The 16,684-nt window shown below is 39.9% G+C and overlaps 1 protein-coding gene and 1 non-coding gene across 2 annotated transcripts in view; one reads left to right on the top strand and one right to left on the bottom strand.

The window, feature by feature from the left end:
* ITGB5 (integrin subunit beta 5) overlaps window positions 1–16,684 on the top strand; it is a 197,869-nt gene that overhangs the window by 88,801 nt on the left and 92,384 nt on the right. Inside the window, exons 6-8 of the mRNA XM_007493818.3 lie at window positions 12,841–13,002; window positions 13,660–13,755; window positions 15,796–15,885. Of these exons, the coding sequence (XP_007493880.2) occupies window positions 12,841–13,002; window positions 13,660–13,755; window positions 15,796–15,885 (348 nt within the window). The remainder of the gene's footprint in view (window positions 1–12,840; window positions 13,003–13,659; window positions 13,756–15,795; window positions 15,886–16,684) is intronic.
* Window positions 4,510–4,614, bottom strand: LOC130454152 (U6 spliceosomal RNA). The gene has a single exon (XR_008911830.1). It is a non-coding gene; the product is annotated as a U6 spliceosomal RNA (small nuclear RNA).

Genomic DNA, 16,684 nt, shown 5'->3' with positions numbered 1-16,684 from the left:
GCAAAGCTCTCTTCTCATATTCCTTCCCATTTTACCAGAACAACCAGCTCGCCGGGGAAGGTGAGTGATGAAGAAAGGGGTCAATAGATGATCTTGGTTCCGTGACTCTATTTCCCCAAACTATTGTTCTCGGATGGGCATAGGTTTTCCTGTAGGCTCTGGACTACCCTGGCTGGTCCCCAGTGGATTAGTGTTTTTCTTCCTGAGATTTGGAGGACCTTGATGATAGCATAGTTGACTTTTCTCCAAGTCACCACCATACTCTGTTTACATGTGCTCTGTCTACACAGCTTGTTGTTCATTGGGCTCAGCTTTTGGTTCAAGTAACATAGTCATCTACTTAAAACTCAGGAAAATTAGAGGGAGCTTTGGCCATCTGCATAATCTCTGGGTAGGAAGAATCCAGGCCCGTGGCCAGGAGACAAGGTGAGTCATAAAGCAACAGTTTTGTCTGCATTCCCTTAGTGTGTTTCAGAAGAAAAGAAACAAAGCAAAGGATGCTTCATTTTCTAGAATCTATAGATAGCATATGCCAAACCCAAAGGCCTAAAACTGATATAACCACAGTATGACCCAGGACTAGTCACTTCACTTCATTTCTACCTGCTTCAGTTTTTTCAGCTGAAAAGTGGGAAATCACAACAGCACCCACCTCACAGTGTTGTTTTGAAGATAAAATGAGGTAATTTTATAGAGCACTTAATATAGTTCCTGGCACATAGTAGTTACTTCATGAATGCTTGTTACTTTTCTTAGTCTTAAGGAAGAAGAGTTTATTTATATTGAATTATTTTTCTATTAGGTTCCTTTTGACCCAACCAATTACTTGAACAAAGATTTCCCTTTGCCTTTAATAAATAGAGAGTGTTTAGATTTCAAAGTATCTTTGGATTTCTTTTTTTTTTAACTCTCACCTTCCATCTTAGAACCAATACTATATATTGGTTCCAAAGCAGAAGAGCAATAAGGGCTAGGCAATGGGGGTTAAGTGACTTGACCAGGGTCACCTAGATGGAAGTGTCTAATTCCAGATTTGAACCCAAGACCTCTCATTTCTAGGTCTGGCTCTCAATCCACTGAGTCACCCAGCTGCCCTCATCAGTCTTCCCCATATCCCCACTTTTTTTTTAGCTTTCTTTTGTGCATTGTCTTCCTTCTTCAGTTAGTAAAATACTTGAGGTTAGGAGCTGTCTTAATTTTTTTTTAAACCCTTAACTTCTATCTTCATATTTGTTCAAAGACAGAAAAGCAGCAAGGACTAGGCAATGTGGGTTAAGTGACTTGCCCAGGGTCACCACAGCTAAGAAGTGTCTGAGATCAAATTTGAACCCAGAACCTCCTGTCTCTAGGCCTGGCTCTCAATCCACTGAGCCACCCAGCTGCTCCCTTGTCTTTCTTAATGACATTACAGTACTATATTCTGTCACTTTAATGGACTGATTCGATTGTTTGCTTTTTGTTAGAAAATTTATGTTAGATATTTATGTTGATGACTATAAATGTCTATTTTGTTAGACATTTATGTCAATGTGCAGATTTTTGTGATCACATAAAATGCTGCAATGAAAATCTAACAGAAATTAGTTTTGTTGCTCTTGGTAACACTTTGAAGGCATATAGGAATCTGCCCTCAAATAGGAATATAATAAAATTTTTGAGTGAAAGGCTGTAATTATTTCTGTAACTTTTACTGCACATTGCCATTTTGTATTTCAGCAGTAAAAGGTGTTTTTTCTCCACCACCAATAATGGGTTTCCTTACTTTCAGTTATTTTTGACAGTTGAATGGCTATCAGGTGATACTTCAAAGTTGTTTCTGTTTTCCAACCCTTTGATGGTGAGATTCATCATTTTCCCAAGTGATTGTTAAGGACCTATTTTTTTTCCTGAAAATTGTCTTCCCTGAGTTTCCATGCCCTTCAAATATGGCCTCAGACACTTGCTAGCTGTGTGACCCTGGGAAAAAGTCACTTAACCCTCATTGCCCAGCCCTTTTCATTCTTCTACCTTGGAGCCAATACATAATATTGACTCTAAGATGGAAGGTAAGAGTTAAAAAAAATATGATGGTCATCTGACTAGCTGGGGGAAGAAGGAATCAAGCATGATTCCAAAGTATTGAATTTAGAAGGCTGATGACACCATTGAGAGAATTTGAAAGTCTATGTTAAGAATGAATTGGGGGTATGTAGGGAAATGATGAATCCGAGACAGTAGTAGATCAAGGATTAGATTTGGAACATGGAAGTCCTAGGTCAACATCCTACCTCTGATGCTGGCTCTGGGATGGCATTTAGCTTTTATATTACTCTGGCAACTATCTAGACTTACATATTACTGTATCATAAACTATAGAGGCTGGCAGAGGTAGTTCTCCTACTGAGGAGTTTCTAGGCTGAGAAAATCAGAAATTCTTAATATTTTCACATATATTGGAGAGAATTCAGGCCTGGAGAAGCATATTGGAGGACCATTTTGCAATGAAGAAAACTGAAGTCAGGAGGGGAAAACTTACTCGACAAAGCTCATGTAAGTAAAAAGAAGAATCTGAATTTGAATCCAACCTCTGTTTCCAAATTGAAGAATTGTTCCAGTAGACTATGTTGTGTTCTGATAATAGAATCCATGAGAGTATGTGAGTTCTTCAAGGGAGAGAGGATTTAGAAGAAGAAGAGCCGGCGACTGAAGGCTGAACCTTAATGTATGTCTTTGTCCTAATGAAGGGAGGGTTGGAATACTGATAGGTGAAAATAGGGAGACACGTAAAATATGGAGGGCAAGATAGTAGAACCGAGTCAGGTCCACTGGAACCAGAGCAGAATTGGATACACCTTCTTGGGGCCCCAGTGAGAATGGAGCACTCTCCCAAATTGGTAAAGTCTGATGGGTTTTATATCATTTTTATTTGAGATAGCAGGACCAGGTATTGATTGAAGGGATTGAAGATCTTGGACCTGTGATTTGGTGATGAATTCCTGATAGTGAGGGGAAGGGAAGTCTCTCCTGGGGATTAGAGGCTTTGCTGTCTACCTGGCACTCAACACTCACCTGTGGCTCTAAGACCTAACCCTGCTAAAGTCATCTTGTCCAATGGGCTACACCAGGGTGAGAGTGACCAACCAGCAGAGAATCAGTAGGGGTCAACCCCAAGGATTTGAAGACTTCTCCAAGTAGAATGGCTGGATGAGAACCATCTGTTCCAATGGCTATGAAGGCACTATGGAGCTTGGTCAGACATTGAAGGTGCCAAAGTTAGCCACTTCCTGCCAGGCCATTGTCAGTCAACCTGACTTCTGTCTTGCCAGAGGACTCTGGAAGAGAGAGTGAGGCTGACCACACTGTAAGCCTACCTCACTAAAATCCAATTTGTGCACAGGTCAGCCCATGATGTCATTGGTCCCTTTTGAAAATGAAGCACAAACAATAACGAGATTCAGATTCTCCTGGTGGGGAAGGGGCTTTGGACTTTTACTGCTGGTCTTACTCTGACAGTGATTTGGATTTTTGAGCATCCCTAGGACTTGTCCATTTTGCAGGTTGGGAAGTCTACTCCTGGGGACATTGCTGCCCTGGCATAGGCGACAAGAGGAAGAAGACTATGTCTAGGCAGAGGTTTCTGACTCACCCTGTCCCTGGAAGCAGGGGAGGTAATGAAGTGGTTTTCATTTAAAAGACCTTTCCTTCTAGCTCTTGTTGAGCTGAAGGCTACAAACAGTGCCAATGGCAACATGATGCTGAAAGCAAAGGTTTCCTGAAATCGTGATTCAGTAGGAAGAATCTTCTCCCCAAAAGGACCGATTGGAGATCTGGTGGCTACAGCAAGCCAGACAACAGAAATGAAAACAGATACTCTGTCAGCCAAGCCCCCAGGATGACTGAATCACTGTCGGCTGTCACACTGGACTGAAACTATACAAATTACAACCACCAAGTTCAGCTTTTCAAGCCTAGATTCTTTGTTGTCGTTCTGATTAACTTAAAATCTCCCCATAATTATCTTTTATTTTTTCCCCCAAGTATATCTCAGTTTTATTTAGAAAAGTGTGGTCAAACTTTCCATATCACCATGTAATTATTCAATTCGGTGGCACCGTTTTAGAGGTCTTTCAGTAAACATGAAATCATAGAATTTCAGAACTGAGATTGAAGAGACCTTAGAAACCATCCAGGCCAATTCTATACCCTCATATACTGTGTGTTCTTTGAGTTTGGGTACGTGGCTATATTTCTTCCCAAATTTGTAGCTTTTCTAGTTTTCCCTATAAGACCCTGTAAACAGATAATAAATATCTGTAGAAAAAGAAATTATTTCTGGACCTCTCAGAGTTGAACTGAATTTCAAGGATACTAGAATGAGGGTCCCACAATGAAATAGAATTTATCAGCACACTGCACAAAGGAGACCATTAGAGGATTCTTAATTTTTTGGTGTGTCATAGGCCTCTTTTCCAGTCTAGTGATGCTATAGACTCCTTCCCAGAATTATATTGGTATGTATGTATTTTTTATGAAGTTAGTCAGAATCTTATAAATTTGTATGTCATCCTTACACATGGGCCATGCTAATTTCTGTTATCATTCAAATTTTAGTATATGAGTTGCTAAAGCCAGCCCCAAAATAATGTTTTAAAAAGCACAAAATACATAGAATTACAAAGGAAACTCATATATTGAAATACTGTTATGTATTTGATATATACTGATATACATTTATTTATAATTATATTTGTAAAACAATTGGAAGTAGAAAAGAGGAGTGCACAAATCTACCCACTGTAGCCGTGGTGGCGAACCTATAGCATGGGTGCCAGAGGGGGCACTCAGAGCCCTCTCTGTGGGCACATGTACTGCTGCCCCAGAGTTCATTACGAGGAAGCCAAAGGGATGTGGAGCCTGTGGCTCCCCTTCCCTTCTCCATGTGCTCCTGAAGACATTTCTTATACCACCCACCCCTCTAAAAGGTTTGCCATCACTGCATTATACTCCTTTTAGTTTAATCCGCATTTTTAACATTTTCTTCATTACTTTCTAAGTCAATTTGTGGTTCAGACATTTTTCCCTTGTGTCTGACATTTTATAACCCCATTTGGATTTTTCTTGGCAGAGATACTGGAGTGGTTTGTTATTTCCTACTCCAGTTCATTTTACAAATGAGGAATTGAGACCAATAGGGTCGAGTGATTTATGCCCAGGGTCCCACAGTTAGTAAGTGACTGAGGTCAGATTTGAACTCACAGAGAGGATTCTTCCCAATTTCAGGCCTGGTACTCTATTCACTGAACCATCTAGCTGCCTTAAGATTAGCCAATCAGCAAAACAATAAAGCAGGTCTTGACTGGTGGAGCTTGCTGATTTCCAAGTAGTAAATGCTCTGAAAATTTAACAATCAGCTCAGGTTGAAGCTGGCTCTAGCATACTTGTGGTTCCTCCCACTTCTGATATTAAACAAGCACTTATTAAGCATCTCCTATCTCCTATTAAGCATGACCCTGTCCTTCTGTGGCAATGAAAAAGTCTCTGGTAGCATGACTACTACTAGAGAAATAATATCAAATACATTTCTATGACTCTGTTTCACAGATTAAGAATCCCTGAGGTCCAAATGCTTCCTTTTGTACATTAGGGAGCTAATTAATCCCTCTAGAAGTTAGGCAATTTTTTGCTAGGATACACACTAGCATACGTTGAACCCATCGGGGGCTCAAACTTGGGTTTTTGACTCTGACACTTTCCTATGATCTTGGGCAAAGAGTCACTTGGCTTTTTTAGGTCTAAGTTTTCATCTATAAAATGGAAGGGTTAGACTAGATGATATTCAGTGTTCCAGTTCCAGATTCCATAAGTCTGTGGTTCTAGAAATGATTTGTCCAAAATAAATATCGAGTTAATAAGGCTAGACCAGAGTCCCAAGGCTAGACACAGATTTTGTGCCAGTGTCCTTAGGAAAGAAAGAAACATTTATTAAACTACTATGTGCACTGGATTAAGGCAGTGCTCTAAGCCCTCTACAATTATCTCATTTAGTCCTCACAACAACCACCTTGAGAGGTGGGTGCTACTACCATCCCTATTTTGCAATTGAGAAAACTGAGGCAGAGTGTCCCAAGTCACATTTGAACTCAGGACTTCCTTACTCCAGGCCTGAAGCCACCTAGCCATCTTTGTCTCCCCATTACCGCTCATTCTTCCTCCTCCAGCGCTCCTTTCTTCAAATATGGGATATAAACTCCACAGGCTTCAATGTAGATAGTCACTCAGTCCATGCTGTCAGCAGGAAAAGCTGTTTCTAATTTAAATACTCTAATGAGCCATCCCTTGTCAAATTTTCATCTCAGAAAGCCAGTCCCAATTCTCAACTAAGTCAGTGCTGAAAAACTCAGCCACAGCTGCAGCACTGTTATTAGTAGAACCTATTTCTCAGCCCAAGAACAATGGAGGCAAATGTGTGGGGAGGCGAGGTGGACATGAGATTCTACTTAGTGCCTAATCACCTGCCCACCTGCAGTCTACCCTAGCTTATTCTTTGGGTTCCCTTTTCTTTTTCTTTTCCTTTTCTCTCCTTTTGCTTCTTTGCTCATGTTTCTCTCCAAAACCTCCCATTCAGCACTGGTCTTTCCCATCTTACCTTTTATTTCCCTTTCCTAGCTGGGAAAAAGTGAAGAAACAATAAGAGTCTTTTATGCTGTCCTATTTAACCATCTATTGTTTTGTATCATGTCTGACTGTATCCATTAGCAAAAGTAAATAAGAGTTGACAGTATCTGTTACCCTTGTTCACTCAAGCATCTTTAGGGATGGGGACCATTGGTTTATGTTTACAACCCGTGAAGCTTCTGAATTCCTTTTCACATTCAAGTCAGTAAAAGGCTTTGTCTGACTTCCATCAATTCAAATATTCCCATGTAGCTTGGCAATTTTTTCTCTTTTCTTTATTGTAAGGGATAGCTCTCTGCAAATGAGAAGAGGGATCCATTGGAAAATATAGGTGATGAAAAAATTGAAAATAGCTATAAACATTAAAAATGCATCAATAAACATTTTACAAAATAAAACATCAATATACATCTATCTTTCAAAATAAAAGATCAGTACATATTCATTTAATAAAATTAAGACCCTTTGGAAAATACATGTTTATTATCTTTTATTTTTGCTTCATTTGTATTTTCCAGTAGTATCCTTCCTCCCACTCCTACAAAGGATTTAAAAATAAAGGGAAAAACAGTTTGTCAAAATTCATCAACACAGAAGAGAATTGTGACATCATCTGTAGTCTTCTGTAGTCATAGTCCTCTACTTCAATAAGACAAGAAAGGGAGATGCTTTCTCATAGCTTTTTGTGGAAGGACCAAACTTAGTTATAATTTCACAGGATCCAGTTTTATTGTCTTTTATTATTGTTCTTCCCATTTATATCATTGAAATCACTGTGTATGGTGGGGTTTTTTTTAACTGGTTCTACTTACTTTGTGTCAGTTCATAGAAATCTTTTCATGTTTCTCTGTAACTCGTGTTCTTTGTTTCGGTCCATTTATGCACCACAGCTTATTTTGCCATTTCTCAATCATCTCAGTATCTCCTCTCTTTCAAGTTCTTTGATATTGCTATAAATATTTTGGTATATTTGGGTACTTTCTTTTTATCATTGATCCTCTTGGGGTATATGCCTAACAATATAATCTCAGAGTCAAAGGGCATGGACTCTGACATGTTCACTTTCTTCATAAAATACCATTTTTTTCCAGAATGGTTGAATTATTTCATAGATCTACCAATAGAGCATTACTATTGTTGGCAATTTTTAAGTCCCACCTGGCTTCTTCCCAGGTGGATAACTAAAAGAGCATAAGATTTGGAGAGAGCTGTCCTGTGTTCATATCACATACTAGCTGGGAAACACTGGCACAGGATCATCCTTTATGTCATTCTTGCTTCAAAGATTCTTCAACAATTCTCTGCAGAATTGTAGTAACTCAAAAGAAATGTGGGATGTGAAAATTTAGAGACTTCGGTGTCCCAAATGTTCATATGGGCTATTTGTATCCAAACTGGTAGAGCTATCTTCTTCCTCCTCCCTTTCTTTTTTTTTTTAACCTTTACCTTAGAATCAATGCTGTATTGGTTTAAAGGCAGAAGGATTAAAGGCAGAAGATGGAGAAACGCTAAGCAATGGGGGTTAAGTGACTTGCCCAGGGTCACAAAGCTAGGAAGTGTTTAAGGCCACATTTGAATCCAGGACCTCCTATCTATAGTAGAGTTGGCTATCTGCTGAGCTACCTAACTTCCCTCAGTAGAGCTTTGAAAGGAAGAGTTTGTATTGGTCTAATCAGCCACAGGAGGACACATTGTTCATTGACCCTGACATAGTAATGTCATTTTGGTCTTCTTCAAGTATGAAGGGTAACAACCATAGGCGAATCACTTCCTCCTTCTAAGTCTGTTTCCTCATTTTTAAAAAATAACCCTCACCTTTTGTCTTAAAATCCATACTAAGTATTGCGAGTGGTCAGACCTAAACAAGGAAGGTTAAGTGAATTGTCCAGGGTCACACAGCTAGGAAGTGTTTGAGATCAGATTTGAACCCAGGTCCTCCTGACTCCAGGCCTGCCTCTATCTACTGAGCCACCTAGTTGTCCCATGTTTCCTCATTTTTTACTTTTTGATCTATTGTTCAAGCCCATTGGTTCCAAGGCAGAAGAGTGGGAAGGGCTAGGCAATGGGAGTTAAGTGACTTGCTCAGGGTCACACAGCTGGGAAGTTCTTATTTTTAAGTGAGACCAAGTGGCCTATGAGAACTATGATTTAAGGAGGCAGCAGTGGTATGGCAGACAGAGCACTGGAGTCAAATCCTGTCCCTGACATTTACGACCAGTCATAAGGATAATATGGGGTGATGGTGTTAGTTGATCTAGAGGAAGCTACAACTACTAGACAGATGTATGAGGAAAGATAGGAGTCAAGGAGTCAAGGTGGAGTGACTCCAATTGCTCTCTCTCACTCACTCTTCCAGGGTTGTGGTTCAGAGGGTATAACTAAGGAAAATGTGGTTCCCCAATAGTAGGGAAATCTCCCCTGTTGAATGATGGTTGGGGTACCCCTAAAAGACCAGACAATGAATCAGCTAGGAAGACAAGCCTCCCCCTAGACCACTGGTGGGGTCTTGATCAGCACTTAGCAATGGCTGATCAGTAACCCAATGAGTTGCTTCCTCAAAGATCCTTAAATAAATCCCTTTTTAAAATTTTTTAAATTTAAATTTAAATAAATTTAATTTCTTTAATTAATAATTATGATTAATAATAAAAAATAAAAATAAGTTTAAATAAATCTGACTGGGTATTGAATAATTTAATAACCCAAGATATCAGGATGTGTGTGGGTTCCAATAGAGATTATTGATGTCCCTATTTTCTAAATCCCCACGAGGTCTTTGGATCTGACTGCTTCAAAGCAAAAATCAGAATTTCTCCACACCTCCCAACTACAACTATCTCAAGCTAAATTAAATACTAGAAGGGTCAAGGTAAGAGTGAAGCAGGTGCAATAGGGCCGAGAGTCCAAGGCCCCCACAGGTCCGCTGAGACCTGAATCTCTCTGTAGATATTATTAGAGATATTAGGACGTAGAAACACTCTTCTGGAGAAGTCCCAGGGCTAGTCACTTGGGAATCCTTCCATTGGCTCTTGAAAAATCTTTAGCAAGGTAAGACACTTCCTCCCACCTTGAGATCCAAACTCAAAAGCCCCAAGTTCCTCTTGGAGCTCTCCCAGCTCCTCATTCTTCTCCCATGATCCTCTGCTACCAACGGTCTTTGCCCTTCAATCATGTCTTCTTCCAACATTCTATCCTTACCTTTGCATGCTGCTCTTACAAAGTGTGACCTTGAGCAAACTGCTTAAGCTCTCATAGACTCAGTTTTTTCATGTTTAATGAGGGGGTTGGACTAGATAATCTTCTAAGGTTCCTTCTGTTCTGCATCTAAGATTCAATAACCTACATCTCCCTGAAATTCTAGTGAATACATGGAGTTCCTTTTACTGGTTTATGTGCTAGGACTTCAACTGCCATTGCCATTTGTAATAGGAAGATGAGAACCTCCAGTTAGATAACAAACCTAGAATCCTGGGAGCACACATGGAGGCAGCTTCCAGTTCCCTGACACAAAGGGATGCCTAAACTTGTTGGTGCTTCAGGTTAGTTACTTTGGGCTGTTTTGATGATCTTTCAGTCATTCAATACAAAGGACTGATTGGCCTGCTTCTGTTTTCCCCCCAAACTTCAATTCAGGTTATGAAGACCCTCTAGAGCATTTGAAGCACTCTGAATACCCAGCATGCCTTTAGAGCAGTGGCTCTTAACTTTTTTGCATTTTGTGGTCCCCTTTGGCAATTTCATGAAGCCAATGGATCCCTTCTCTGAAAGTCATAAAATGCATAATGAGATAAAGTACATGAGATAATGAACAAAATCAAACTATAATGAAATACAATTAGAAAAAAAATGTTTTAAGACTTCTTAGACCCCTGCTTTAGAGAGAAATTAGGCTAAAAAAATCACTGGAAGAAGTTAAATTTTCAAGAATTGAAAAAATCAGTAATGCCCCAGAGAACAGACAATAAAATGTACAATCTACAGACAGGACACTGCTGTGTCAGGATGTTGTTGATATGATCAGATGATTGAAATCTAAATTGAGAGGCAAAAGGAATTTTTGTCAGGCATTTAGACCACCATTTCATTTAAAAGAAGAGTAAACTGAGGGTCAGGCATGTTCACTGATTTGCCTGAGGTCATAGAGTTGGAAGGGATCCAAATCTCCCCACTTAACAGAGGAACTGAAGACTGGAGTTACTAAGTGACTTTCTAAAAGTAATCCAAATAGTAAGGGGCAGAGCCAGGATTCAGATTCAGGTCAGATGACTCCCATCTTGCTGTCCCAAGTTTAGCTCTCTTTTATACTACACCTTGAAGCCTCAGCTTTGATTCCTATTTCTGGAGTTGCTGCTTAATTGTTTTTATGTATTTTTGAATTTCAAGAAATGTTGTTTAGTCATTTTAGTCTCGTCCAATTCTTCATGACCCCCTTATTGGATTTTCTTTGCAAAGATACTAGAGTGGTTTGTCATTTCCTAATCCATCTCATTTCACAGATGAGGAAACTGAGGCAGATAGAGGTCAGAGCCTCTGTAGATAGGTGTTAAGTTTTAGAGAGAGGAAACCTACATTCATTGACCGAGTTCCATTTACTGATTTATGTGCTAGGACTTCAACTGCTATTGCCATTTGTAATAGAAAGAGGAGAACCTCCAGTTAGATAACAAACCTAGAATCCTGGGAGCACACATGATCATTGCAAAAGATTTCTCCTTCATATGGTGACACCATTTTTCTGGCTCTCTAGGAGCAGGGGATCCCATTTTGGCCCCAGTATTTCTTGTCAGTCAACATATTTTTCCTTAGTTGCTACTCACCATAATGGAAAATGAGTTCTGGAGTTAACCAGGCATATATGTCAATCAGAATGAAAAACTGGTTTTCATAAAGAAAACTATTAATTACCTAACAGCATTTTTAAGTATCATGAAGTTGTTCATTATCCAATCCACATTTTCTTTTTCAATAACATTGCCATTTCTGGAAAAATTTCTATTGGAAAACACAGTTATTTATCAAATAATGATGTACTTTAAATAAAAATAAAGGACAGATAGATGACTCAGGGATAGAGAACCAGACCTAGAGAACAGAGGTTCTGGGTTCAAATGTGACCTCCAACACTTCCTAGCTTTGTGACCCTGAGCAAGTCACTTAACCCCCATTGCTTAGCCTTTCCCCATCTTCTGCCTTTAAACCAATACAGCATTGATTCTAAGATAGATGGTAAAGGTTAAAAAAAAACAAAAAAGAAAGGGAGGAAGAAGATGGCTCTACCAGTTTGGCTACAAATGGCCCATATGAACATTTGGGACACCTCTGGACACTAGGCAAGTTTCTTAACCTTGTCTGCCTCAGTTTTCTGGTGACAAAACCCTACTGTGTACTCCTTACTGCTTTCCTGCCTTGGAACTAATACTTAGCAATGATTCTAATACAGAAGGTAAGGGTTAAACATGATGTTATAATTGACAAGGGACAGGTAGTCCAGGTTGGGATCTTGAGAACAGAATAATTTCATATAATGAGGCAATAAAAGAGAAAATATTCTTAATCTATTTGCTGGAATGCTTTAATTTTGTTAGTATTTGTTTATTGCTTGCTGTAAAACAGATTTGTTCAGGGCGCTCAAATGAGTGAGCAACACCTCGGTCTAGAGAATTGAGAGAACCAAGCCCTCTAGGGTCATGTAAGGACTCCCTCTGGGTCCGCTTATGAGTATCATAGGGGAGACTGAGGTACTATTTCGATCACCATAATCAGGCAAGTAATCAGTTCAATCACAAGAATCAATAACAACCTATGAAGTCATGTTGAGTAAATAAAGTCAGTCATTTATAAGAGTGCATTTCAGGAGAGGAAATCAGGGTCAGGAATAGTTTTGGTGGTTTGAAAAATGTGAGGAATTTCATAAAGAAACTCATGGGTCAACCCACACAAAGGCTTCTCTGGAGACTTGTCCATGTTCATGCAAACTTCCCTTGGCCAGGATGTTTCTTTGCCAACACCTCTTTGGAATACTTCCTAATGTTCTCACAAATGGGCTGTTGGTGGACATACTAAGTCACTCACCTTTGATTCATTGTGGAGGCTTTGGAAGAGCCAGGCTTGGCTAATGACCCAGGAGTGGGCTTGAGAAGGACCCCGGTAGGCTCAGGCATTCTCATTTGTCTTTTCTCTCTACAGGAGAAGATTGGTTGGCGGAAGGAAGCTCTGCACTTGTTGGTGTTCACGTCAGATGATGTGCCGCACATTGCCCTGGATGGCAAACTGGGAGGCCTGGTGCAGCCACATGATGGGCAATGCCATCTGAATGAGGCCAACGAATATACTGCGTCCAAGCAGATGGTAAAGGAGCCATGATAGTTTCTCATAAACCAGTGTCTTGTCCTCTTTCTTTTGTGGCTGGACCACTGACAGAAATAGCCTAATTGCCCATTGGACCCTGCCCCTAAGCCTCACCTTGGACTTCCATTCTAAACTCTCCAGATACTTAGACTTCAATATACTCTCATCTTTGACTTATCCTTTATTTCCATTTGTTAAATTAGAATCTTCCTCGATTAGACTCCTGTGGATGGAAGACAGTCTCGTTTGCACCATCCAGCTGAGTTTCCTCCAAGAAATTATATATTTTAAAAGGAGGGATGTTAAGCCTAGAGAAGAGAAGACTTAAAATATTTGAAGCCTCTATGGGAAAATTAAAGAGAGAAAGATTCTGGTTCACTAAACGGGAAAGCAAACAATTTCCCTTGCTACTTTGAGGGTTTCTGCTTTGGATCCACCAACTGTCATGGACTGTAGGTAGAGTGAAGTTGCCCTCTTGAAGATGTTTCTCCAGTGCCCTTCTTCCTATTGATAAACTGTGGGTAGTGACTAATAAATTCATCTTATAGAAAAGGTCTCCTCCACAGTAAAGATTAAACTGCTAATTGGACACCAGAAGCCAGAAGTCCGTTCTGTGAGCTCTGGAAAGTCTCAGGTCCATTTTGGTCTTGTTCCTAGGACTATCCATCACTTGCCCTTCTTGGAGAGAAATTGGCAGAAAACAACATCCACCTGATATTTGCAGTGACAAAGAACCACTACATGCTCTACAAGGTAAAGGGTTTAAGGGCGTGGATTCCCTGGCATTGGAAGGTAATTCCGACTTGAAGGAGCAAGAGAGATTAAGAATTGTTAAAGCAGGTCGATTAGTCAGGAGCATTGAGTGAGTGGGGACTTAGTGTGGGAAGTCCTGTTTTTTAGATGAGGGGAGCTTGAGAGGAAAGGAGGACCCTTGTCCCTTCCTGGAATACCCAGTCTGACAGGAAATCATGGTAAGAGGAATACGGTCTACTGCAGGGGAAGAACCCGGGGCTCAGAGAGGCGAATGGAGTTTGTTGGAGGTCCTATACTTAAAGTGCTATAGAAATGTGAACTATTATTCTGGACATGATTGAAGTCGTTTTGGGAGGCCAGTGTGGGAAAACATAAAGTAGGAATTCATAAAGGAACTTCCCATGATGAGGAAGGATGTCTCTGTATTTAGTTATTTTTTTTAAGCCCTTACTTTTTTGTCTTAATATCAATTTTTAAAACCCTTATCTTCTCTCTTAGAATCAATACTGTGTATTGGTTCCAAAGCAGAAGAGAGGTAAGGGCTAAGCAGTGGGGGTCAAGTGACTTGTCCAGGGTCACACAGCTAGGAAATTTCTGAGGCCACATTTGAACCCAGGACCTCCCATCTCCAGACCTGGCCCTTATCCACTGAGCCACCTGAATACCCCCTGTATTTAGTTCTGTGTGCAGTTTCTTGAAAAATATTTTGTCCAATAGGATAGCTTCCCTTATGACCCATCAGACCTCTGGCAACACCTGCTCCCTCTAACCCTTCATCATTCACATTTCCATTTTTTCCCCAGGTGGAAGGTAGAAACCTGTCATTACTTATGCAGCATGTGCTCATTTAAACAAGAAACCAAGTCTGCTCTGCCCCTTTACATTCTTTAACCTGAAAGGCTGTGAGAACTTCTCTGGGAACCTGCACTCTCAGGCAACCAGAGAACAGCAGCTTGTTGTATTTCCTTCCTCCTCTTCACACCTGAATGCCTGTGCTCCTTCCTTTTAACTGAGACCCTGCCTAAGGGTAGTTTTTTACTCCTCTTACTATTCAGTCATCGAACAGAATCGAAAGAATGTGACTCTCTCTAGTAAAATTCCACTCAAACTTTTCCTGAGTCTTGCCTCTTTCCACTTCCTCCTTCTGCTCTAAGAAGTTCCTGAAAGTGGAAAAAAAATGGCCTGAGTATTATTTTTTCTTCTCACTTCACTAACTCTTCTGGGTCTATTTTTGCATATGTGAAAGAAGAAGACAGTTCTTTCCCTCTCTATATCTAGGCTGCCCCAAGTCACCAGCATGATCTTTTTTTTTTTTTACTGGCCTACCAAAAAGAAGACCCTAGAAAGGTGATGTTAGTTTAGGGGCCATTGTCCTGACTGAGTCAAGGTGGCCTCAGTTCAAGTTCTACCTCTGATAATTAAAAGCGGTGTAATCCTAGGTGAGTCACTTAACCTCTCGGCACCCTGGGAAACCCTCCGAGACTTGAAGGTGCCAGCCTTTGGAGAGTAGAATTTATTGTCTTTTTTGTTGTTGTTGTTGTAAAAGAGAAGCATTGGCATTTAAGGCTCTTGAAAATGTTTCCATTTGGATTTTGAACAAGAAGACAGAGGAATGTGTTCTAATAAACCTTAACTGTCTTGAGGCTTAGCAGGTGGAATCCAGGAAGATGTTGGCAGGGAAAATGGCAGTCTCAAAGGAAGTAGCTTCAAAGAGTCATGTGTCTTGACAGGATTATCCCAGACCACACTCGAATAATCCCAGAAATAACATTGTCTTCCTTTCTTTCCCTGAGAGACCCAGAGAGGAGGAGATGCCACCATCTCCTTTCAGTAATTCTAGCCCCCACTTCAGTAACTCTATTCCCCTGCCCTAGTTTTTATTATTAGAAAGTGCTTATTGTCTGGTGGTGTTGGGAATGGGCAGAGGCAAGGGTGGTTGGAGTATCTTCAATTTATTGTATGTCAATGATTATTCTTTTGTTTGAAAGGAACAAAAGTGGAAGAAAAAACAACTCGTAATGATTTTTTCCTTTTTCAAAGAATTTTACAGCATTAATACCTGGAACTACTGTGGAGATTCTACATGCTGACTCCAGAAATATCATCCAGTTGATCGTTAATGCATACAATGTAAGTTGTTGAATCTCCATTGGTATATAAAACTTGTTTTGTTTTTTTGAAAAAAAGTATATAATAAATTCAGCATGTTACTTTCAAAGTCATTCTACTGGTCTGTAGTTCCCTCAGAATTTCCTTTCGTTCTCTTCTGTGTACTTACAGTGCTTTAATGACTACTTCCCTGCTAGTAACACCTTATTAGCTTTTCTCACCCTAACCCTTAAATGAAAAAATTAAAACACACTCCTTGTAACAAGAGAAATAGGCATATAATGAAGTTAGGCAATAGATTCTCCAGCTATTTCTCTTCTCCCATTGTACTTATTCTTTTAAACCCTTACTTGTCTTAGAATATTGGTTCCAAGCAGAAGAAAAACATATGATTTTCCATTTGTTTATATGGGTAAAGGATTTGGGATTTTGGTTTTAAAAGACTATTACAGAAATGAATAATATGGAAATAAGATTGAGTGATAATACAGGTACAACCCACTGGAATTGTTTGTCATCTCCAGGAGGGGAAAGGGAAGAGGGGAGGGAGAGAACATGAATCTTATAACCTTGGGAAAAGACTTAAAAATAAATAAATAAATAAATAAATAAATAAATAAATAAATAGGAAAGACAAAAAAAACTAGAATGATCATTTAGAGTCTACATCCCCAATCACATCCCCATCGACCCATGTGATCAAGCAGTTGTTTTTCTTCTGCATTTCTGCTCCCACAGTTCTTCCTCTGGATGTGGATAATGTTCTTTCTCATAAGTCCCTCAGAATTGTCCTGGATCATTGTTGCTAGTAGAGAAATCC

Source organism: Monodelphis domestica, chromosome 4 (assembly GCF_027887165.1).
Source record: "Monodelphis domestica isolate mMonDom1 chromosome 4, mMonDom1.pri, whole genome shotgun sequence".
Classification (NCBI taxonomy): domain Eukaryota; kingdom Metazoa; phylum Chordata; class Mammalia; order Didelphimorphia; family Didelphidae; genus Monodelphis; species Monodelphis domestica.
The sequence above is the reverse complement of the archived record's forward strand: the minus strand, read 5'-3'. Positions and strand labels throughout refer to the sequence as shown.